This window comes from Bubalus bubalis, chromosome 2, assembly GCF_019923935.1.
Source record: "Bubalus bubalis isolate 160015118507 breed Murrah chromosome 2, NDDB_SH_1, whole genome shotgun sequence".
Taxonomy (NCBI): domain Eukaryota; kingdom Metazoa; phylum Chordata; class Mammalia; order Artiodactyla; family Bovidae; genus Bubalus; species Bubalus bubalis.
The window spans coordinates 131,789,816-131,815,695 of record NC_059158.1 but is presented as its reverse complement, the minus strand read 5'-3'; the positions used below and the strand labels follow the sequence as shown (position 1 = coordinate 131,815,695).

The 25,880-nt window shown below is 37.2% G+C and overlaps 1 protein-coding gene across 7 annotated transcripts in view; it reads left to right on the top strand.

The window, feature by feature from the left end:
* Positions 1-25,880, top strand: part of STAT4 (signal transducer and activator of transcription 4) — a 136,455-nt gene that overhangs the window by 95,557 nt on the left and 15,018 nt on the right. For 6 of the 7 annotated variants that reach the window (XM_025277672.3, XM_025277680.3, XM_025277696.3 and 3 more), the window contains 10 exons: positions 786-864; positions 3,521-3,606; positions 5,322-5,473; positions 7,254-7,412; positions 8,214-8,306; positions 11,813-11,872; positions 12,180-12,197; positions 12,287-12,380; positions 14,997-15,041; positions 24,694-24,777. In XM_025277672.3, coding sequence (XP_025133457.1) covers positions 786-864; positions 3,521-3,606; positions 5,322-5,473; positions 7,254-7,412; positions 8,214-8,306; positions 11,813-11,872; positions 12,180-12,197; positions 12,287-12,380; positions 14,997-15,041; positions 24,694-24,777 — 870 coding nt within the window. The remainder of the gene's footprint in view (positions 1-785; positions 865-3,520; positions 3,607-5,321; positions 5,474-7,253; positions 7,413-8,213; positions 8,307-11,812; positions 11,873-12,179; positions 12,198-12,286; positions 12,381-14,996; positions 15,042-24,693; positions 24,778-25,880) is intronic. The other variant, XM_044936612.2, reaches the window with a different exon arrangement.

The window sequence follows — 25,880 nt, the reverse complement described above, 5'->3', positions numbered from 1 at the left end:
ACGCTATGTTCATATTAGAAAAGATTTCTTTGGGGAAAGCTTTGAACTTCAATTTACTGAAAATTGGAGTCACACTGTCTCCATCAATGAGAAGCCATGTGGCTTCAGGCAAGTAAGTTACTTTACATCTCCAAGCCTCTGCTTCTTCATCTGTAGAAGTAAGGATAACCACTCTAACAAGCTGGTTGGGAGGACTACATGAGATCTAATACTATATGAAAAGCCTTTAGCTTAGATTCTGACATCTTTATGTCTGAGAAGAAAACATCACTAGATTTGGAGAAGAGTAAAAGCAAAAATCTCAAAGACAGAAATGAACAGGATACACAGAGGAGGCATAAATATTTTCTAAGAGGTTCAGAGGAAAAAAATTTAAACTGTATTGTCATATATATCCTTTGATAAAGGAGACTTTAAGCAAAAAGATAGTTGGTACATTAATACAGAGCTATATGGAGTTAAGTGGATAAAGTATCCATATTATAAAAAAGATGTTAGTAGCATCATTTGGAATTTACTGAGAAATGAGAGACAAGATGCTGAAATTTGCAAACACTCAGGAAGAGAAAATGGAAGAGCAACTTCAGTCTCGTTCTTCCAGAGCCATTCAGTTTTCATGGGAATTAGCTCTTTAGAAATTGTGGTTCTATTTTATATAATTAATCTGGGATATTACTGGAGATTGGAAGCACTAAACAGTGTATTTTGAAATACTGATGATGGATGGTATTGTTTCATTGGCATGATTAATTGCAACAACAGAGTATGTTTTCTTTTGTAAAAAGATGACAGAACAAGACACCAAATATTTAGAAGATCTACAAGATGAATTTGATTACAGGTATAAAACAATTCAGACAATGGGTAAGTTTTTGTTTTGTCTACAATTCCACAAAGGGATATGACTAGGGTTTCTTCTTTCCTGAAATAATTGATAAATTAGTTCCTTTTTTTTTGAAGAGAGGATGCAGGAGAAGAGAATTTAATTTACTTCCTTCTTTTCTCTTCATATAAATATTTATTTTTTACCAACCATTAAAATTATAAAGCTCACGAGAAATAACCCCTATTTCAGAATGGTTCTCCAAAAGCTAAGAACATTTTCCTGTAGAATCAAAATATCATTATCACAATTCAGAAAAGGAATAATAATTGTCTATTATAATCAGGAAATTACTAATATTATCTCTAGGTGAGATTTTTACTATAATTTTTTAAAATTAAAAGTAGAAATGTTATTCACTGTAGGAAATTGGGAAAGTACAAAAAAAGTTACAAATTTAAAAATCACACAAAATTCTGCTATCTAGATATAACACCATCAAAATGTTAGTATATTTTCTTCCAGGCTTTTTCTACATGTTCAAAATACATCCATAGAGATTTATTTACAAAAAATGAAATCAGCTTGCATATAGTTTTTAAATAGTATTTTAAGCTAAACTTTTATTTTACATATTTCCTCATATTAAAAAAATCTTTACACACATAATTTCAATAATTATATAAATATCAAAATGTAAGGACACTGCAATTTATTTCACTGTTTCTTTGTGGTTAAATATTGAGGTTATTTACAATTAGGTGTTTTTAAAGAAATGTAAGGAAAGAATGAGAATATTTACAAAGATCTAAGATTTACAAGTAATAATAGATTGGTCACTTAAAATGCGCTGCAATTAGTGAAACAATTAGAGAAATTTTAATCAGGTCTAGATTAGTTAATAGGATTGTACCAGTGTTAATCTACTGGCTTTGACCATTGTACTATGGTTATGTAAGACATTAGAGGAAGCTGTGTGAAGTCTATATGGGAACTCTATACTATTTTTTGTAACTTCTTGTAATTCTAAAATTATTTAAAAATAATTTTTAAAAACATTATATATAAATTCTTTTTATAGATGATTTACAAAATCATCCTTAACTATTGAAATGCTAGCTTAAAATTTATCTGGAAAGAATAATATGGATGATTGTGATCTAATGCTTATTAACTTCCTATCTAATATTTCAAAGAGAGGATATTAGTTTTTCCTGGTGTAGGTAAGATGTGACATGTTCTCCTGGCACCTTCAGGATGTCTTGACTCCCATGAAATGTTGATTATTATGTTATGATTATAAGTATGTTCATGAATTTGTATGCACAATTATTTGTGTGTACAGTTTTTGTACATGCATAATTGTATGTACAGTTTTTTTCCTTTGGAGAAATTCACACAACACAGGTTTCATCAGATTATCAAAGGGGTCCATGATCTTAAAAAGGTTTAGAACAATTGCACATTTAATCAACTATTACTGTTCATTGAAAGCAGCCTCACTCTAAATTTCATATGTGAACTACCAATTTTATTAATTAGAATGTAATAAAATACATTATAACAATAACATTATTTTTGAACTTATGTTACAATTAGTTACTTTAATATCTTTCAGTACTTCATAAAAAGTATGAAGGATAAAGATGATTATTTTAACACTTAAATCACCAAGTATTTATTTTGTTGGTTATAAGTGAAAGGAAATGTTTTAAGTGAAATGAAAGATACATGGGAAACAAGTTATATCCTTGCTGGTGAAGAATGAAAAGTATTAGCTAATTAAGTTTTGAGTTGATAAAATGCTATCTAAGCAAGAGTTTGCTATACATGGGATCTAGGATTTAGTGAATTTGTGAATTAATACAGCCAGAAATACTTCTTGGAGACCAGTGCTATTTTGTAGAGAAATTTGCCACACATTGTTCAGGAGCCTCTTTTTCACAATTACTGAAGCCCTATCAGTGTTCCAGAGCTTCATTTAGATATATGAACAGTTAGGCCTTCATTTAGATACATGAACAGTTGGTATAGTCACTTACTATATACCAATACGTTTTTAAGTTCAAATTAAATAATATGATGTTTATTGTACTTTTTCCATTTAAGAGGATAAATCATTTGGGGTTTTTTCAGCCAGAGATTTTTCTTAATTTGCAACTCCCACTTCTTCTGGTTTCACTGTGAGTCTAGCTTGTTTTGCAAAGAAAAAGAGAAAGCAAAGGATTTAGTCATTATTAGTTCATGAGACTGTGTATAAAAGTACAGCCCTTACAGGAGATTGAGTCAAGACCTCAGGAGGGGTCAATATGATTTAATTATGGGCACAAAGAAAGGCCCCTTCCTTTCTTACACATGCCTACGAGCCAAAGTCATTATAAATGTAGAGATGATCTAATAAAGAATCCATTATAAAAATGTTTATATCTCCTCTCTCCCAGCCCCTAAAAGGAATATCGTGAAGAAGGGTGTTCTCTCAAATTCTGTAAGATAGAGAGTTCATCTCTGGCATGCTTGGATGTAATCCTTCCTGGCAATATGAGCAGTCAAGGATTTACTTCCAAGCTCATCATTAATGGCCGCATTTCTGCTCTTACATCCTGGATCTTAGGATGGCAGGTTACAGCCAGCTTGGCTTTCAGGACAAAGACCTTTTCCTTGGAGAGGACTCTAAATCTGATCTCTTCTCCTTCACAGATCAGGGTGACAAGAACAGTGCCCTAATGAATCAGGAAGTTTTAACTCTGCAGGAAATGCTGAACAGCCTGGACTTCAAAAGAAAGGCTAGTGAAGAACTCTAATTTGGCCTTTTGTCTACTTTTTTCCTTTTTCTATATCTAGTCCTACTGAAAAGAAGCTCTTTGATTTTATCAGTTCCATTTATGCTGAATGATTTTATCAGTTCCATTTATGCAATGTTTCTAGGAAGAGTATCATACTGTTTGCCATGTTTCTCTACCTAAGTTTACAAAGCAGACTCTCTAGAGTCTATTTATTCTGCTTATGTGGTGCCTGTACTATAGCTACCATTAATTTTAAGAACATTTTACCTAGTTTTTATTTGCCATTATTTCAGACATGACTGTTTTAGTTGCTGTACTTAATATGCTGAGATGGGTTCTACTGTACATGTATAATTAAGATATTACTTGATGACTACTAACATTTTATTGCGGAAATGTGTCCCAGTTTCTATTATGAGAAAGGACGTATTAAATAATTTTGTAGATTTCAGGATAGTCCATTGAATCCTGAACATATTCAATCTCATCTCTTCCCAAGGAGAGGAAGAATATTTTTCTGGCTCAATAAAGTATTTTAAAAGAGGGGAAATATCTCTATTTCAATTCTACCTCTCTTTGAAAAGAAACACAACTGAAATTAGCCAGTTACTGAAATTGATAGTTTATTTCTAAAAGTTTGGCTTCACTTTTTTGTGCAGGAATTTGTGTAAGCACAAATAAATGTAAAATTATTTTCACCCTAAATCAATTATAAACTTAAACAACCATATATCAGATTTTAAATATATAAATATTTAACCCAAGATAAGCTTAATACTTTTATACATAATGAATCTATGCTATACATTTTATGCATGCTGTCTTATTCTACTTTAAATAAGATTTTAAGGAGAAGGGGAACCTCAGAAATAATTCAGTCCATTCACCTGGCTGTATAGATGAGAAAGCAAAGTAAAATGACTTGTTCAAATTTACATAGCCTGTGGCCAAGCCAGGGTAGAAATTCATATCTTCTAATCCTTAAGCCTTTGAAAATTATCCTTTCCCACTATGCTTCCCCAAACCCAGATAAAGTGGTAATAAAAACTAACATGTGTGTGTGGTATAATGCTTGAATCATGTCTGACTCTTTGTGACCCTATGAACTGTAGCTGGGCTAGGCTCCTCTGTCCATGGGGTTCTCCAGGCAAGACTACCGGAGTGGGTTGCCGTGCCCTCCTCCAGCGATCTTCCCAACTCAGGGATCAAACCTGCATCTGTTAAGTCTCCTGCATTGGCAGGCAGATTCTTTACTAGGGCTCTGAGAAGCCCAAAAACTAACACACAGAGGCTCAAATTTTAGTCAGTACATTTAAGAATTAATGCATTAAGATATTTATAAGAATGTAAATTCAATTTATAAATGGCCTTTTAAGAAGCAGATAAATGGCTTTTATGACTATAGGATTCAATATTGTCATAGGAGTTACAAATTCAACATATTTATATTAATGATATGAGACCATTGTGAGATATTATGAGAATGTTAACTGTGATCATGCTTTTTTCTTCATGATGTTATTGAATTGCAATAATTTAATTATTTGAAAAGGCAGTCCTATGGCAAATAGAAGGTAGTATTTGGTAAAATGTTTGGTCAAAATTTTTACCCAGAGTTTTATCTCCCAGGTTAGGCAGGCTGTATTCTAGATTGAATTGTGAGTGACTTTGGTTGTGCGTCATAAGAATCTTCTCAGTAGTCACTTTTGTTTTAGGAAGCCCTGAGTAAGATGACACAGATAGTGAATGAGACGGACTTGTTAATGAACAGCATGCTGGTGGAGGAGCTGCAAGACTGGAAGAGGCGACAGCAAATCGCCTGCATTGGAGGTCCACTCCACAGTGGGCTCGACCAGCTTCAAAACTGGTAAAACGCACTGACTTTAGTTTCTAGTGAAAACCACAGGAAGTACACACACAGCTTCAGTGTCACTGAGCTGGAGAATGCAGGCTTAGACCTCAGTGTCAGTTCATTCAGCTAGTTGATGGCTTATGAGCAGCTGAAACTCTTGAATACAAATAGATGTAATTGTCTAAGTGTTCTGAGTTCCCATTCCTTGGGGGAGAAAAATAAAGCATCTATAGAGATTTATAGAATGCATAAGAATTGCTCATTTTTGCATATATAATATGTCAATATGCAGTCTTAAAAGACTCAAATGAATTTTTTTCAAATTATCAATAAATACACTTTCTTGAAGAACATGAGAAACACTGGCTTCAAACACTGTATCTCATTTTTAAAATGTGTATCTTAAGATGGCCACATAAAACTAAGTGTTAGTGATTTGTTTTTATAGTTAAATGACAAATCTCAAGTGGCTAATACAACATGACATCCCCTGCCTGTGTACACATGCACACAATCATGTACAGATATTATCCTTTGTACTAAACAAAGGTTTATAGGGTTTTCCCCTTCATCAGTGCAAAAGAAAATTCTCTGAGTGAAGGAACAATTAGAAAATATAATGAAAAAGAAGGAAAATTTTTGATTGAATCGAAAATTGCTTTCCAGGGGTACAATCCAATGCGATGAAAACACATATAAGTGGGCACACTTGCACTAAAAGCTCTGCACTTCCAGAACTACGTCTCAAGAAAAGTAACTGGGCTCTTTTTAAAATTTGTTGATTTCCTTGGGGAAATATTTTGATTTGCTGACCTCACTGTTGTTGTGAAAACAAGATAAACAACAAAGGGAGGAATAGAGAGCATAGCAGAAATGGTGCTTATACCAAATTCAGTAAGGGGTTGACAGTTCTTTCTACCATGTTGTGGGGAATAAAGTTTAACTAGAAAGAGCTGCTGTCAGGGCACATGGACTTAGTGTGATGAGACTTCTGCCTCCTCTTAGTTGGAGGCCCCTTCTGTGCGCCTTTCAATCTCCGTCTTTCCCAGACTTCCAGCCCAAGCTGCCACCTCTATTTCTTAAGTGAGATCCAAGGTCCAAAACTCTAAGCAGATAATTTTCTTCAGAAAGATCCATTGACAATCTTTTGGTTAATACTTAGGACTTGTATAAATATATATGGGGGGAGGTCACATTATTTTTTCCATCAGTATACTTACACATAAGATTCTTCATAAAATGTATTTTTAAAGTTTTAAATTTGCTCTCTTTGCCCTTTAGTGAGTACCATCTTTTAAAAATATATATATATGTTTAATAGACTTTTTAAAAAAGATAATTAAAAGGAATTTGGGGGGAGTTTCCTAGTGGTCCAGTGGCTAAGACTCTGTGCTCCCAATGCAGGGAGCCTGGGTTTGATCCCTGGTTAGGGAACTAGTTCCCACATGCTGCAACTAAAGACCCTGTGTGCCACAACTAAGACCCAGTGAAGCCAAATACATAAAAATACTTTAAAAACAAAGGAATTTGAATCCAGACATTCACAAAATTTTCTAAATGATTTCTTGTCTAAAACTGAAGGTAAAAATTTTAAATCATTGAAAACAGGTAACATCTATCAAACATTTTAGAGAAAAACTGAGTTAGGAAAATAAATGTAAAAAACAAGTCACTAATCTAATGGAATTAAATGACTAATTAATTTAATAATTATTTAGTAATACTTGCTAAATAGTTAAAATGGTGCAGTTTAGAAGAAAAAAACTATCTGCATTTTTCATTGACTGTTCAATAGCTTTACACTGTTGGCAGAAAGTCTGTTCCAACTCAGAAGGCAGTTGGAGAAATTAGAGGAGCAATCTTCGAAAATGACGTACGAAGGAGATCCTATCCCATTGCAAAGAGCACATCTGCTAGAAAGAGTCACCTTCTTGATCTACAACCTTTTTAAGAAGTAAGTCAACACTTTGATCTACACCCACAACTTAAACAAATTGTACATCAACTATACTTCAGCTTAAAAAAAAGAGTAAGTCAAGTGTTATCCATTTAGATGCCTCCTGGCAGCTTCAGTTCTGTGTAGTTGGGAGGACACCCTGGTTTGGTTTTGGTGCTCAGGTGAAGGAATGGGAGAGAAGTGTTAAACAGTGAGCTTTAGGGTGCAGTGAATAAAGCTCCAGAGAGTTCCAGAAACATTTTTTTACTCATCACTGTTTATTCATCAACACTTCTTCCACCACCTAACCCAGTTTTTCGTGAGTCACCATGTTGCCCACCCAAAGTTCATTTTTCATATTTTAGAAAAAAAGATTTCAAGGATTTCTACTCAAGTATCAATACATATTCAAGAAATGAAGGGTGGAGAATATGTTTATGTTTATAAGCTCATCTAAAGAAAAAAAATATTACTGTGTACCAGAAATCCTGATATCTAGGTCAAAAATGGCATGAAATTAACTTTCTACTTGATGTTTATTATGATAAAAAGAGACTGGGGCTTTTATTCTTGACCTAAATGTAATAATTAAAAATTATTTACTGTTGTTATTTAGGGAAATCTTTAGGCATTTCCCATCTCTTGGTAATTATTTATGTGAAGTCTTGGAAAGATTTGAGCCTAACGGGAGTTTGAATGTCTTATAAGTGTAGAAAATTTGGATTTTATAAGAGGACAGCATCCTGTTACTCTGTGGTTTTCAGCCTGTCAATGTCTTCAGTGTTTTCAAATGACACGCTTTATTTCCTTTGACCCCAGCTCATTTGTGGTTGAACGACAGCCATGCATGCCAACCCACCCTCAGAGACCGATGGTACTTAAGACTCTCATTCAGTTTACTGTAAAGCTAAGGTAGGCAGAATGTATTCTATTGTTTCATATTTATGGTGCTACGGCCACTGTAATTAAGGCTCATTTCTTTCAATGTGGCTTTCATGCAACTATTCTTTATTGAGTGACACCTGCATGCCCAGCTATGGTAAATTAAATACCCACAGAAATATTAAGGTGAGAGCCCTACTTATAAAGAGTGGAACAATGAAGATGAGGGCATGAGAGTTATTAGCATAAAAGTATGAAATGACAATTTCGGATGACATGGGATTAATTGCTCAGAAGATTGGCTTGAGAGAAGACTGGGGAGCCTAGAGGATGCTTGTGGTCACTGTGAGGAAGGACCTTGAGGGAAGAGCAGGGGTGTGAGAGTGAAACTGTTAGACATAAGGACTTTCTAAAATAAGGAGTCACTGTTCTATAAGCATGGGGAGCAGGGAAAGAGAGAATTGAGAAGACAGATTGGGACAGATTGTAGAAGGTTTGAATATCCTATCCAGGGGTATTCTTTACCTGTGATCACCCAGAAGCTACCTTATTGAATTTTCCATGAAAACTCTCAACACCATGATTTTCAGCACATCCTTATTATGTACTTGATTTAAAGAGAAATGATTATGTTGTTGCTGCTTTATCTATGTATGTGATTCTTTTCATTTTCATGAGCAAACTAACACATACAGTTTTCCTAATGACATTTTTAAAATAATGAGTTTGACTTCAGACTTTCAAAGATTTTCATCATGCCTCAATCTCCAAGTCCCAAAGCTTTAAATTCCTAATCACTAGGTCATCTCTGGAAAGCTGAAATTCCAGACCAGTACAAGAGGTTGTGATGCCATGGTAGATGGTAGTTAAGATCCCATGATAGCATCCTGGGTCACAGATCGCTATTAAAACTCCATTTTTAGTTCAGTTTCATTTTATCGAGACATATTGACATACAACACTGTGTAAGTTTAAGCATAAAGACTTGATGTGCATAAACGGCGTAATGATGATTACAATAAGTTTAGTTGACACCCATCACCTAGGAACTTCATTTTTTAAAGGAAGGTATTTGTCTTTCATTTGCATTTCGGAAACCCTACTTGAAATTCTGAATCATTTCCTTTGTGTGAATTTGCACCACAACACTAAGAAACAAAAATAAAAGGCAGAAACCAGGTTCCTTTTTAAAATTTTCTAATTTTCAAATGTATTCCTTTCTCATCCCCACATCTTTATACAACCCAGAAAATTGTAACACTAAAGGGAAATAGGATAGAAGGGTGGTACATATATCCTGCTTTCCCTTGAGACACCCATATATGATATATTCAGTCCAAGATGTTCTCTGGGGCAAAAGGGAAGATGAGTAGAGATTGCTCAACAAAGAACTCTGAGTGGAAGAGGTCCTTGAATGGGCATCACCTGGCATGTTGTTCAAACTGACTGCCAGAGGCATAGACCATTAGTCCCTGGCAAGGGTATTCTGCCCTCCTCTTCCATCTAACTGTTCAGTCCCCATTCTTCTTTTCTGTGCCCAATTCCCTCACTGTCTTGACAGCTGATCCTTTACTTGGTATTTAAGATTTTTTCCTAAAACCCCACTCTACCAAAACATTCCATCGTCCTATTTCAAAGGAAAGAGGTGACACGGGACTCCCTTTTGTCATCAGCACTTAACAGTGAGCCAGATCCTGATACAGGATAGAGAGGAAGGCAAAAAGGGAAATCATTTCATCTTACTTCATATGACTTCCTCACTACCAGCAGCTATATTCAGTTCAGTCAGTTCAGTCGCTCAGTCGTGTCCGACTCTTTGTGACCCCATGAATTGCAGCACGCCAGGCCTCCCTGTCCATCACCAACTCCTGGAGTTTACTCAGACTCACGTCCATTGAGTCCGTGATGCCATCCAGCCATCTCATCCTCTGTCGTCCCCTTCTCCTCCTGCCCCCAATCCCTCCCAGCATCAGAGTCTTTTCCAATGAGTCAACTCTTCTCATGACGTGGCCAAAGTACTGGAGTTTCAGCTTTAGCATCAGTCCTTCCAAAGAAATCCCAGGGCTGATCTCCTTCAGAATGGACTGGTTGGATCTCCTTGCAGTCCAAGGGACTCTCAAGAGTCTTCTCCAACACCACAGTTGAGAAGCATCAATTCTTCGGCACTCAGCCTTCTTCAAAGTCCAACTCTCCCATCCATACATGACCATTGGAAAAACCATAGCCTTGACTAGACAGACCTTTGTTGGCAAAGTAATATCTCTGCTTTTCAATATGCTATCTAGGTTGGTCATAACTTTCCTTCCAAGGAATAAGCATCTTTTAATTTCATGGCTGCAGTCACCATCTGCAGTGATTTTGGAGCCCAGAAAAATAAATTAGTCTGACACTGTTTCCCCATCTATTTGGGACCAGGTGCTATGATCTTCGTTTTCTGAATGTTGAGCTTTAAGCCAACTTTTTCACTCTCCATTTTCACTTTCATCAAGAGTCTTTTTTATATTATCATATCCCAAACCCCAAAACCAATTCTGGCAGGATTTTTAAGAAATCTTGATACATTCTTTTTGTTTTGTTTGGGTTGTTTGTTATCTACGATTATATTTCTCTAATGTCAATCAGTTGTTTATCACCATTCTTTAAATTTCATCTGTTTAGCTGGACTTCTTCCTTTGATTTATCTCCATGTCTACTCTGCTCCTTCCTTAATCTTCATTATGCCAGTTTCTCACTGCCTGGGGCTGTGCTGGGTTTATATAAGAAGCTCAATGCAGCTGAGTGAATAAACAATGTTTGGGATGAGTGTATACGTAAATGAATGAGTGAGTGAATGACTGAATGAATACCTCTGAAACTGAACTGAACCTGCAGAGAGGTTATGTCAGAAGGTATAGCTTAGAAAATTGGGGGAAAGCTAAGGAGACATCTGAAGGAATTCAAGGAATTGTTATTTTGACCTTTAATCATTTATTTGTGTGAAGTTAGGTCTTTTTCAGTTATAAAATTTTTGCTGTCACTTACATGTAATATCTTTAAAGTCTGCAAATGCATTTGAAGTGGAATTTTCCATATTCTATCAGTGTCCTAGTCTTTCTCAGTATTTTACCATAAAACAGTTATCAAAACATTTAGTTTTACTAAGCTTACAATTTTTTTATAATATGAGAATTAAATGAATCCACATAAATAGATTTACAAAAGTTTTTTCTTTTATTTATATGTCTAACCCAAATTTAGGCATTAGCCAAAATATATAGCTATTTTTCTGATCTAGCCAATGCATTATCCAACATACATCAACTAAAGCAATATGGACATACTTTCCAAATATGTGTTTTATTAAGTGGGTGATGTCAATATTAGTAAAACGGCAAAGTAAAGAGGAATTGACATTTTTAAAACACACTAACATAAGACTCGAAATAATGTGAGCTTGATTTATATATATTTGGCATAAATATATTTAAATCTTTAAATATAGAAAGGCTTTTAGCCATGAAAATTTTTATCTTTAATTCTTTATGTATTTTTTCCAGACTGCTAATAAAATTACCAGAACTAAATTATCAGGTAAAGGTGAAAGCATCAATTGACAAGTAAGTTTCTAATTTCATTTTGAAACATGAAATAGTAAGACTTTTTAAGAAGAATTGTCCTTATTTTATAGAATAATTTTTAACTTTTAAATTTACTTCTCTAACATTATATATCAATGTACTTCAATATTTGACTTTAAAGTTCAAACATTTAACAGAACTCAGATGAAGACTGACTTTATAAATTTTACTATAAAGACATGAAATGAAATTTTATATATTATCCTCATCCTCTAAAGTAGCATAGAAAAGTCTTTTTTTAGATCTCTTAAATAACTCATTTTAAAGAATCTTCTTGGTTTTACAGGAATGCTTCAACTCTAAGGTAAGACATTTACTTTAGAATTTTTTTGTTGTTCCCATAAATACATTTTTACCTGAGACCATTGTAAATAGCTAAGATTTCCTCTCTAGCAATCGAAGATTCGTACTTTGTGGAACTCATGTCAAAGCCATGTCCATTGAAGAATCTTCCAACGGGAGTCTCTCTGTAGAATTTCGACATTTGGTGAGTTAAGCAGTGAAATGACCCAAGTTCCCCCCACCCCTCCAAATCAGACACATCTAAACTAATAGAGCTTATAATTTAATGTGTTTTGTTCTTTAGTGTTTCTTATGTGAATTAAGGATCGTATTGAAAAATAAAACATGCCATCTTTGAAGAATTAAAAGTGGTAAAAAAAAAAAATTGAACCTTAACTCAGAAGGTCTGATTTCCTAACAATGGTGATGTTGTACCTAAATATATGACTTAATTAAATAAATGTCAAACAAATATATGTCAAAATATTTTGGTCATGATGACAGAGATAATATGTCTTAAAGTAGATAAGCATTCCTGGCTTCATTTTTAAAATCTCCCCAATTGATACCCAATAACCAGTACTCCTGCCTGGAAAATCCCATGGACGGAGGAGCCTGGTGGGCTGCAGTCCATGGGGTCGCTGAGGGTCGGACACGACTGAGTGACTTCACTTTCACTTTCATGCATTGGAGAAGGAAATGGCAACCCACTCCAGTGTTCTTGCCTGGAGAATCCCAGGGATGGGGGAGACTGGCGGGCTGCTGTCTATGGGGTCACACAGAGTCGGACATGACTGAAGTGACTTAGCATACAATGGCAGGTCTGGCTAAAATCTCTGTCATTTTAGGAGGATTAGCTTGGGGAAATAGGATGGTTTTAGGTGTGAGATGCACACAGTTGGCCTTGGCATTTCTAGAAAGCTTCTGACCCAGCCTCATCCTGTTACTTCTTGTTTTTACCACCTCCTCTTAACCTAGACTTCTCTTCCTGCTTCCTTTCTAATTCTTTGCATAGTTCTTAGATTCCCAAATACCCTATTGCTGTCTAGCCAAAAACATGTTACCCACCTGGCTTATTAGCATTGAGAAGGTACCTCACCTGAATGTTGGGACACCAGTGAAGCAGCCTCAAAAGGTTTACTTTCTAAAAGATAAAATTTATGTTAACAGAAAGATAGCTGCATACAAAAATTTATACTGGTGTTCAATTTTTATTTTGTTTTCGTGTGAATCCTTGAATCCCTCTGTATGAGACTGCTAAATCAATTAAATGTAATGATGAGTGATCATACATATACATTCTTATAACTAGCACTCTTTTTGCTTCAATTCAATTCCTATACTCAAGAAACTTTAATAATGGCCAATGTTTGCTAATAAGTGAAGCCATAAAAGGCTTTTAATTTAGAGATACCTGTCTCCCAAAAGAGTCATTTGAAAAAGGAAGGACAAGAAACATACCAAAAAGTGGTCGAGTCTGTATTCCAAGAAGGATAAAATATAAAATAACAAAACTTTAGTTTGCATGATGCTTTTCTAGTTGCAAAGCATTTTCACATATATTACCTTTTATATAATACCTTCGGAGAAGGCAATGGCACCCCACTCCAGTACTTTTGCCTGGAAAATCCCATGGATGGAGGAGCCTGGTAGGCTGCAGTCCATGGGGTCTCTAACAGTTGGATACAACTGAGCGACTTCACTTTCACTTTTCACATTCATACATTGGAGAGGGAAATGGCAACCCACTCCAGTGTTCTTGCCTGGACAATCCCAGGGACGGGGGAGCCTGGTGGGCTGCCGTCTATGGGGTGGCACAGAGTCGGACATGACTGAAGCGACTTAGTAGTAGTAGTAGTATATAATACCTTTCATCACTTTTTAATACCAAAGTAAATATGGAAAATCAGCAAAGCAAAATTTTAAAAATTAAAAACCACCTATATGATCCCAACACCTTGACATAACACTATTGACATCCTTATTTTTACATTTTCATTCATATATATATATATGTATATGTGTGTGTATACATATATAGAGAGCTCCCCTGGTGGCTCAGACAGTAAAGAATCTGCCTGCAGTGCAGGAGACCTGGGTTTGATCCCTGGGTCGGGAAGATCCTCTGGAGAAAGGAATGGCTACCCACTCCAGTATTCTTGCCTGGAGAATTCCAAGGACAGAAGAGCCTGGCGGGCCACAGTCCATGGAGTCACAAAGAATCGGACACGACTGAGCAACTAACACTTTCACTATATAATATATATACGTATATATTCTTTTTTTAAGTGGATCAGATTGTACACATTAATTATTTTTCCATCCTATTTTCCCACTGACTAGTCTATGTAATGAACATTTTGTGTCTTCTCCTCTCATGGCATTTAGTAGCTTACCACGCCATGTGCATACTGGCCTGTGTCTATTTCCCCAGGCCTGTGTGTTAGACGTGATTTCATAGGCATTGAGAATCATCATGGCTTAGCTCAGATGATACTTTCCAGGTACAGAGGAGTGCTGAATATATTCTAAAACATCGCAATATTTCCTCTTTCAAAATGTGGCTGAAAAACAGTCTTATACCGGCTTGCTCCCTTATCTCAATGAAACTTCCTGAAGTGGCATCCCATGAGATGAAACAGAAAACTCTTTCTGTTGAATCTGGGCAGCTATGTTAGGTTTCAGTGTGTTAGAAGACATCTGGCTTACTGTTCTAGAAGTCAAAATTCTGACTGAGAAAACTGCTATAATAGGTACAACCAACTTGGTATTTAGCAGATAATGCTTCTCCATCCAAACACTGTTGTTTCCTCTTCCACAGCAGCCAAAGGAAATGAAGTCTAGTGCTGGAAACAAAGGAAATGAGGTAGGAAATGTTTTCTCCGAAGGAATTTTTCTAGGAAATAATCTTATAATGTCTTATTTTTACAAAGCTCATGAACAGTATGAAAAGGCAAAAGCTCTTAAACTGCCCTTTATATTTTTATATAAAATCAAATTCATGTTTCTCTAATTACAAATGTAAAACTTGATAATTGCCAACTGTATAAGAAATTTTGTTTTAAAAAAAAGAGCATAGAAATTGCATATAACATCCTCCTAAGAAAACAACTATTAATGTTCTGGTTCACATCATTGTAGACTTTATATGTATACATTACTTTAAATGTATATATACACACAATTTTTCATAACCTGCTTTTCATCACATAGCAATGTGAAGTGAACAGTTTTCCATAAACTTACTCTTGGAGGACATGATTTAAAGTGGTTGCATTGTATTGCTGTAATTTCTTTAGTCAGTTCATTATTTTAGAATATCATAATGTCACTCATTTTCCACAGGTAAGAGGTAAGTCTTTGAACATCATGACCCAGTATGTGAAAATCACAAGTGAAAAACAGTTCTATTACTTGATGGTATCAATTACTTTACTCGTATATCTAAGGTTGGCACTTCAGTGGATGAATCGATTAAAAGAACAAACTGATGCAGCCCAGGTGTTCGAGTTTATCAGTAAATAATAGAGTTGCCAAATCCTGAATTGGAAGTGGCTTTGGGAATCATCTATTTAGTTGACCTAGATACTAGGGCAATGGCAACCCACTCCAGTACTCTTGCCTGGAAAATCCCATGGACAGAGGAGCCTGGTAGGCTGCAGTCCATGTGGTCGCTAAGAGTGGGGCATGAGCGACTTCACTTTCATTTTTCACATTCATGCATTGGAGAAGGAAATGGCAACCCACTCCAGTGTTCTTGCCTGGAGAATCCCCGGAACGGGGGAGCCCGGTAGGCTGCTGTCTATGGGGTAGCATAGAGTCGGACACGACTGAAGTGACTTGGCAGATACTAGGGCATTTCTCTATGCCCTACGTATTTGGAATTAGAAAGCCTGGGCTTGAGTCCAGTAACTGTAAATATGTTTACAGTTACTGAAACTGTAAATATGTTTACAGTTTCAGTTACAGTAACTGAAAATATGACCCTTGGCAAATGATCTAATAGAGAAATATTGCATTTTTTTTCCTCTAAGAGATCGGAGTCATAATGCCCAATGCTCCATGTGCAGAGAAACTGCATGTGTAAGACCACTTACATGATGCAGTTAGAAAGCAACGAGGCTTATTGTGGTGTGATTGGTATGGATTAAATCTCCTGGCTTTAGTGTTACAGCTCTATGAGAAATTTCTTCAAATTATTTGGAAGAAAATACACTTTATAAATCCAGCATTCAATTAGTCAATCTAGCCCACCCCACAAAACCACAAAGATCCATCGCAACAGTTTTCATGCTCTACATTTTTCCCTTCCAAGAATTCTTCATTATCTTACCCATGTCTTAAAGTTCTTTTGCCAGATATCACTGCTCCACCAAGGATGAGCTAAGCTTTCTTCCCAAGGTACAACCTTGGCTTACAGCAGACTGTCAAACAGGTTTCTCAGCCCAGATACAATAGGAACAAAGCTTTTGAGTTTAAGAATATTCTAGTAAACCAAACAAATAGGGGTTATTCTTCCCACCTTATAGAAATCCATAAAGGTTTTCCAAACTTCCTAATTAAAACATTAGCATATTATAAATAAAAGTCTGTTTCGCAAATCTCCTTGGAATTTTCACCAGTTGCAAACAGCATTTCATGCAGTCACCTCTCTGAATAGTATTTCCTAAGTCTGAATAGACTAAGCACAATGCTTCTAAACTCTTCTTAAGGAAAACAAATCAAGTGGGAATAAATTAAATAGTTGAATTCTTCAGTACTTTGTCATCTTTGTGAATGTAAAATCAGAATCTACTTGAATTTCTCTAGAGACAGAGATCTAAGTAAATCAGCTTCCACTATAGAAAAACAATGTCTCATTAACACTGCCTATTTATCTCATTTTGAATTTATTTCCTCTCATTTTCTGATTAATAACAAAATCATGCAGTTATAGCAGAATGATTTTTTTCCCCCCCCAAGTTTGCCGGAACTGGATAATTTTATTTTAAGCTGTTCTTTGAGCTCCCCCTGTTGACAGAATTTTAATATGACTCCTCGGTACATTCAAAACAAACCATAGACTTGAATGCTGTTTTATGTGCTATAGGAACCACTGAAAAGTCACACAATATATGCAGTGGATTCAGAAAGATGAGATGGGAATCAGGAGCTTGGCCAAACTTAGGGGTGACAAAAGGAAAGTCAGGAAAGAGTGGGGGAGGATCTGGTGATTAAGTGGGATTCACAAAGTCATGGGGCCAGGAATTGCAGTAACCAAAATTTAGGGAGAACGGGAAGCCAGGATGTTATAACCTCATTTTCAAATTTCAAACAGTAGCTGTTGCTTATCGCTTATCTATGTACCTGCAGCAGGAGTTCATAGCCTGATAAGGACTAATTTTACAAATCCTTGTGTGGCATTTACTCTGTATCGCACTGTCTAATAGCTTTGCTGGCATTGACTGATGTAACTCTCTCAACTGTGCCAGGAAGTAGAGACCATTAGTGTCATACTTATTTTGGCCAGGGAAACTGAGGCACTGAGCACTCGGGCTTAGATTCAAACCTCAGCAATCTGGCTCCTGGGTCCATGCTTTTGGCCACTGTGCCACCCTGCCTCTGGTGGGGCACACCTTCCCTGGGAGAGGCTGTGATGGTTGACATTCGCTTTGACCTCTTTAGCTCATCACACCTACCCACCCGCCCACACACACCTACACACATGCACAGAGGCCATGATGGTTGACACTCCACTTTGACCTCTTATCACACACACACATATATAGAGGCCATGATGGTTGTCACTCTGCTTTGATCTCTTTATTCACACACACACACACACACACACACACACAGACTATGATGTCACTCTGATTTGACCTCTTTATCTCATCACACACACACACACACACACACACACACAGAGGCCATGATGGTTGTCACTCTACTTTGACCCCTTTATCTCATCACACACACACACACACACACACACACCCCCAATTTGCTGGGATTCCTATAAGATCTCTGCAGGTTTGTGGGGAGCATCTCATTCTTTCCTCTGTTTAAGCTACTGTTTTCCTCACTTTACCCACCTGCTCAGAAATCATGTAGCTACCTCGCACCAGAATCCTTACAAAGTTTAGAAGAATTTAAAAATCATGCTTCCCAAGAAAACTCTCGCTGCTCCTGTATCTCCTGTGCACTTTGGTACAGTAGTGGAACCAGCACTGCTGATGGCCCTGCCTCTTACAGGCAGCTGACCTTGCACCAGCCACTTTACCTCACTGACTCCCAATTTCCTTAACTATAAAATGGTTTCATGTTCACCTGCACTTCATAGGGTTGTTGTGAGGACCAAACAGGATGAAGCGTGTGAGAGTCAACTGCAATGCACTGTGCAGCTGTCTGCCATGGGCTTCTTGATCAGCCACCAGGCTGCCCCCTCTGTAACAGGTGCGGAAATGACTCTAAAGGTGGTTCCTGGTTTAGGATAAACTATGAATCCCTAACATCCCTTCTCTGCCAGGTGCTCTGCTGGAAACATTCCCTTTAAGGGCCACTGAGCATGTTCCTCTTCTGGCTCCAGGTCCATGAAACCTCAGACCACTATGTATATACACCCCTTTTATAGGCTTGCATGTCTACTCCCAATGCCTGCTGCCTTACAACTTCCCCAACCTGGTCCTCTTCTCCTACTTTAGAGAGGTTAGATTGAATACTCATTAAATGATTGAGAACATACCATGACAGTTTCCTCAAGACTGCCAATCCAAACCTCTTTAGAACTTCAGCGCCCTCTGGCATCTGACTCTGAGATCATCTGGGAAGAAGTGACCTGTCGGGAGGTGCAGGGGGTCCTGGCAGGAGCACAGGGTGAAAGAAGGAAGTTGCACTAGACACATGCTGTCCCTAGATGGCTAGGAAGACCAGTGGAGTCCCCTCTTTGGTTTTGGTTTGGTGAACTGTGGAGCTCTGGACTTCCCACCCCTATTTCAATCAATCAGTCCTATTTTAAGTATTTTACAGATAGGGGCCCAGGTAGGAAATTTACTTCTAAGAACATGTTCCAGGGTTAAAAAAAGATTTTAGAACCATTAGACTACACAATCTCTGAAGCTCCTTTGACAAAGATTCTATAATCTTCAGAAGTGCAGCAGAGAATCGGGTCATTTTTCAAAATGCATTTAATTTAAAGGATTTGCTTTGGAATGAGGAATCTGTTGACATGCTGTCACAAATTCAAGGTTTGCAATTACTGCTTCTTTCTCCCACCTTTGTTCTTTCCTTGGAATAATCATGCTGAAGATAAGATTCCATCATCTAGCAAGTTGCCAAACTTGGTGAAAACTTCAGTCTATCTCTATAAAATAAACACTCCAAGGAAGCAGGCTTTCCTGGAGGTCCTAAGATCTGGCTTGAGAGTGATTGTTGAAATGGCAGAAACTGTTTGAACAGGGAGGCTGAAATTGCAGTCTCTTGAGTTTGTTCTGTCAGTAGGCTTTAACTGATAAATGACAGTTTTAGCCACAGACTGAGGTGTTAGGTAATTTTGTTTATGTGGTGGAAAGTCATGAAGCACAAAGAAGCTATTAGTAAAGCCTGGCTGACTTGAGTTTCATTTAACAAAATAGCCAAACAGATGTTCTTTCAAGGTTCAGTGTTCTCAAACACAGATCCACCACTCACACTCCAACTGGCTCAAGCATTTTCACAGGAAGTTGATTGCCTTCTGAACTAATTTAAGTAGTTGCAATGCTTTTTAAAGACAAATATTGGTGCACAAATAACACTAGAAACATAGGTTTTTTTTGGCAATATCTTCAGTATAGTCCCTTTATTTTATGGATTGAGAATTAGTTGTTGCTTTACATTTATTTCCTATGATTCTGTGATTAAGGTCTCTCTCTCATATGACTGTACCATTGTTTCCCCTCTTATTATTGTTTCCCTGGATCTAGGCCAGGGCCTAACACATGATAGGGACTCAGCAAATACTCATTAAGTGAATGGATTATTGCAGTTGTTTTCTATTCCACATAGTTTTCCATGTGCAACATTATCATAGATTATGGCTTGTTAAGAGATGAGCAATATAAACAACAATGTCCTACTCTATTGGGGACTTCCCAGGTGGTGCAGTGGTAAAGAACCTGCCTGCCAATGCAGGAGACATAAGAGACATGGGTTCAATCCCTGAGTCAGGAAGATCCCCTGGAAAAGGCCATGGCAACTCACTCCAGTATTCTTGCCTGGAGAATCCTATGGACAGAGGAGCTTGGCTGGCTACAGTCCATAGGGTCGCAAAGAGTTGGACGTGACTGAAGTAACTTAGCATGCATGCACAGAGGTAACAAAAAGAATATTGTGACATCTATACCTGCCTTTCATTAGGTTCCATATATTTTCCTAGGTGGAGCCCTGGTCAGGTTGTTTAGCCAGTTTTTCAGTTTCTTAGCAGATTATCCAGTGGGTGCTTTTCTTTAAAAGTGCAATACATTCAATCCAGTTATATCATCAATGTCATTAATATAAATATCGTAAATATGGATATTTTAAATCTATTATCATCTCAGATGGTTGAAATAGCTTTTAATACAAACATTAATGGTCCATCTTGTCTATGATATTTTCACAGTCTGTAAGGAATGGACCCTGGGAATGTGAGATTGAATAGTGTCTCTAGCTTGGACTGCACTGATAAAATAATAAAGACTATGACTGGTGGCCGTGCAAGCTTGGAAAGTTAATGACACTGTCTTCTGTCAGAGCTGCTCTCCTCCAGTCCTGTATATTGTTGATACACATGTTGAAGCTGATGTCAGCTTCTTTGTTGGATTTTATTCTAAATGTACCTCACGGTTGCATCAGAAGTTTAAAGCAAACACTGGAAATTAGTTTGAATCTGTATGTAAACCTCTCACCATCCACATTACAGTTCAACAAAGTAATATTTAAAGTACAGCGTCTTCTTCCAAAGTTAATGGACAACCCTGTGTGTCACTGCTCTGTAGAGCCCTGATTTCTCACACTTTGAGGGACTCTTGCCCTTTGGACCAGTGAGCACACAAGTGCCATAACCCAAAGGTGTGAGGGAATTATATTGATGATGAATTGTTATTATACACACACATACACACACATTTAATTAAACAAATTAAACTACAGAGACTAGAATGAAGGAGGGATAAGAAATCCAAAGGCTCCCTTTGGCAGTCCTCCCATTGTAGCCCTCCCTACAGAGAGAGATGTCTGGGTAGTCAAGGCCATGTGCTCACCAGAGCCCAGGGCTTCAGGATTCCCAGCCCAGAAGACCTCAAGCCCACTTTCAGGGCTGTTCAGGCCTTTTCCCCAGGTCTGATCTCTCAAGCACTGATGAAACCATCAGTGCAAACATTTCCAGGCATGAGGAGAGGCCTCAGGGCCACACTCATCAGGTCAGCCCCTCACAGAGGTAGAAGAAAGAAGGATGGGAAGTGGTCCCAGGTCATGCTCTCCCCAGGACAGCATATTTCAGCAGGACTTTGAGGAGTTAAAACCTGGCCAGTTAGGTCATGTGAAAGCTTAGCTGTTGAGGCAGGAGGCTAGCCCATATTTTAATGTTTGTTAACTTGATTTATAAAGGCTAAATATTTAGACATATGGTATGTGGTCTCCCTCTGTGCGCTTGCCTCAGGCCTCTCAAATGTTCTGTTCAAATCTACAAACACAGGCTTGTATCCTTTCCGCCACTGAACTCAGTGAGAATGTGAGTGGCACCGTTAGTGAACATGGGCTTGTGGATTCTTCTGTTGTCTCACTTTGCATAGTGTAAATACCTTCTCCCAGAGGGCAGTGAGATTTTCTGTTGTTTAAAAAAAAAAAAATGTGGTTTTTCTTCAACTTGGTGCCTAAACATGACCATTTCATCTCATGGTCAATCAAAGGAAGAACAATTTAGTTCTACATAATAAGTAAATTGGGGGAGGGGGCTGGTTGTTTGGTGTGTTGGGAATAATTTTAGGGGTGGTCTAAGAGAATTTTCAAAAGAATTTTCAATAACATAACTTTCTACTAATCCGTAAGAAGCAGTCTCACTGAGTCAATCTAACCACCTCCAGGCACTGGAAGGTACCACAATGCTCTGGCCCAAGGGAAAGAGGAGTTTTTAATTTTCTATTTCCTTCTCAGTAACAAATTCTATTTTAACATTCCTCCTGGTAGGCTGCAGTCCATGGGGTCGCTAAGAGTCAGACACGACTGAGCGACTTCACTTTCACTTTTCACTTTCTTGCATTGGAGAAGGAAATGGCAACCCACTCCAGTGTCCTTGCCTGGAGAATCCCAGGGACAGGGGAGCCTGGTGGGCTGCTGTCTATGGGATTGCACACAACTGAAGTGACTTAGCAGCAGCAGCAACAGCATTATCAATAAAATCTTCCTCATGTAGTTGTCATTCATATCATCATATTAGAACTTTTTTTTTTTAATTTAACACAAAAGGACTCCAGCTTGTTATTAACTATATTCAGTAGCAAGAGCTCCCTTTCAGAGCTGACTCAGCCACCCACAACCCCACCCTGACTTTTCTAATCTAGATAATTCCACTTCTGCTCATATGTTCCCACAGGACTTATTTTTTAAATCGTTTAAGCTTTCTATATCATCTCCAATTTTTCTACATCCCTTTTGAGACTAAACACAATGTGGATACATCACATTGAGAATAATTGCCTCATAAATTCCACCTGGGGTTCTTGTTAAAATGCAGAATCTGGTTCAGTAGGCCTGGAAAGAGGCCAGAGAGGCTGTTTTTCTAACAAGCTCTTAGATGATGGCAGTACCGCTGGTTCTGGGCATACAGCAAGTTTCTGTCAGATTTCATCCTGGGAAAAACAGCAATTTCTGTTCCACTCCTTCCCACTCCAAACCCACTCCTCAGAGGTGATCACTTTTTGAGCTCTAAATATTATGTTAAGAACATACTGATATTTCTTGATATTTTTGTTTATATACTTCTGAATTATTCCTAGAAAAAGATTAAGCTGTGGCTCTCTTTTTTAAAAACTTTTTATTCTACACTGCAGTATAATTGATTAGGGGCTTCCCTGATGGCTCAGATGGTAGAAGCATCTGCCTGCAATACAGGGGACCTGGATTCAATCCCTGAGTGTTGCGTTAGTTTCAGATGTACAGCAAAATGATTCAGTTATACATATACATATATCTATTCTTTTTCAAATTCTTTTCCTGTTTAGGTTGTTATGTAATATTGAGCAGAGTTCCCTGTTGTGTACAGTAGGTCCTTGATGGTTATCTATTTTAAATTAAGCTATGGCTCTTAAATACCAGCTCTTCATACATATGAATTTCACCCATTTTTACAATATTATTGTATAGCATTTAGTTTATTTAATATATTCAGTGTTTGGGGTTACAATAGTAACAGGTAGATAAAACAAATTGATTAAATAAAAAGTCTGAGGCAACTAATAAGTCCAGGGAAAACTAAAAATAATATAAGAATGGAAATGTAATCATACTGTTATATGGTTCAGCTGTTAACATTTTTTATATAATCATAGTAATGTAAGCACTGGATGTATTAACTAACCAAAACCCCACCAGGGTCAGGGAAGTTGGGAACCTCATTGCCTAGGCTGAGGCTAGTAACTACCTGTCCTGTTCAGCCCTCACTCTCCAGCTTCTGGGGGCTCAATGCTTCCACCCCTGGTTCTGAAACACACAGACCCTAACTGCCACCCTTGCTCCACACTCCCCTAGATTTCACTCCCAGACCTAGGTTGCAGTTTTATTTTATTGGAAAGTAAACAAAACCCCAGTTGTTACTTTTATTGAAGTTTCTGGAAGAAGCTGAGGAAAGTACATATTTTTCCCACTTAACCATGTTTAACCGTGTTTGATATTGCTTTTAAAAAATCCATTATGATACTGACTTGTTTTTGTTATAGCTACACACATCTGGCTTTCTTTTGTTAATAGCTGATAAGTCAAAAGGACAAATTTCCAAAAGTAAAAATAAAGAGCAACTTATCTGGATTTCAACTCATGAAAATATGCTAGAATTGTTGACGCTAGAAAATTCATTGTTTTGGAGACAATATCATTCTGTTTGTGGAAAGGAAGAGTTCTCAAACTCTGTATGTCCTTTAACTTTTTAAAATAAGGAATGTTCCATAACAGATGTTTGAGGTTATTTTATACTTTATACTTTAAGAATTTGTTAGCTTTTATAAAAGCACGTCTAATAATAGGTAACAACTATACACATTTGTAGAAGGCTTCCCAGTTGGCCCTAGTGGTAAAGAACCTACCTGTCAATGCAGGAGACATAAGAGACACAGGTTCAATCCCTGCATTGGGAAGATACCCTGGAGGAGGGCATGGTGACCCACTCCAGTATTCTTGCCTGGAGAATCCTATGGACAGAGGAGCCTGGCGGGCTACAGTCCATAGAGTGGCAGAGAGTCACGACTGAAGCGACTTAGCACACATGCATATGCATTTGTAAGATAACACTTTATTTCTTTCCCCCTTAGGGCTGTCACATGGTGACTGAGGAGCTTCATTCCATAACATTTGAGACACAGATCTGCCTCTATGGACTGACCATAGATTTGGAGGTAGGTGTTTCAAGGAATGTTTAGTATTTACTAATAACATTTTCAGAAATTGGTATTTGAAGATGAAAACTCAATATTTTCTAGGTTTTAGTACATTCCTTATTCATTATTTTTGTTGTAATTTAGGAAATCAATATGTCAAATATTCACTCATTAGTCAGCATATATTATTCTGATTAAATATAAATGATAAGGGAATTCCTTGGTTGTCCAGTGGTTAGGACTCCACACTCTCATTGCCAAGGACCCAGGTTTGTTTCCTGGTCAAAGAGCTAAGATCTCACAAGCTATGTGGTATGGGCAAAAAATAATTTTTAAATTATATATATATATAAATGATAAAATCTCAGTCATTATAATTCAATACATATTGAATAATTTGTTGCTGAGACTGTATATTTGTTTGTTTTCTGGGATTCCCAGAGTCACGGATACTTAGTGGAAAGCTTAAAAAGAAATAAATATACTTGAACCATGTCATGTATGATTTCAAAATTTCAATTTGTACATAAAATTGCCTCAGAAGAAAGGTATTTATAGTGTGATGAGCAAAGACCAATGATAGGAACATTAATAGCACATTGTTTTGATCCTCTGACAACAGTCACCATTGAACTCAAAGAAGGAATCAAGAAATGGGGAATTAAATTGAACATAATTAACAATGAGCTCCCTGAAGGCAGGATATCACACCTTTATCCTTCCATTACCAGTGCCCAGCACAGAGCCTGACATATAACAGATGCTCAACATTTGTTGAATAAATGAATGAATGAGTGCGTGAATGAATAAACACAATTTCATACACCTGAATATGGTCCTATTGGTAGAATATATTATTTTAGCATTCTGCCTTCACTCTTTTATCTTAATGAATGTGAACATATTTATAAAATTTTCCAGAGATTCCTTCATCCCTTTTCCCTAAATGTCTGCTTCCATGAACTGTTAAGTTCCTCAAGTGGGCATTTCACTGTCTACAAGCAATATAACTTCTGTTAATGCGAAGGGACTAATGTAAGTTGACTAGTTTCCCAGATGAGTCTGTGAAGCCTGTTTGTTCCCTAAGGTTGAAAACAGCACCAACAGTACTAAGTTGAGTG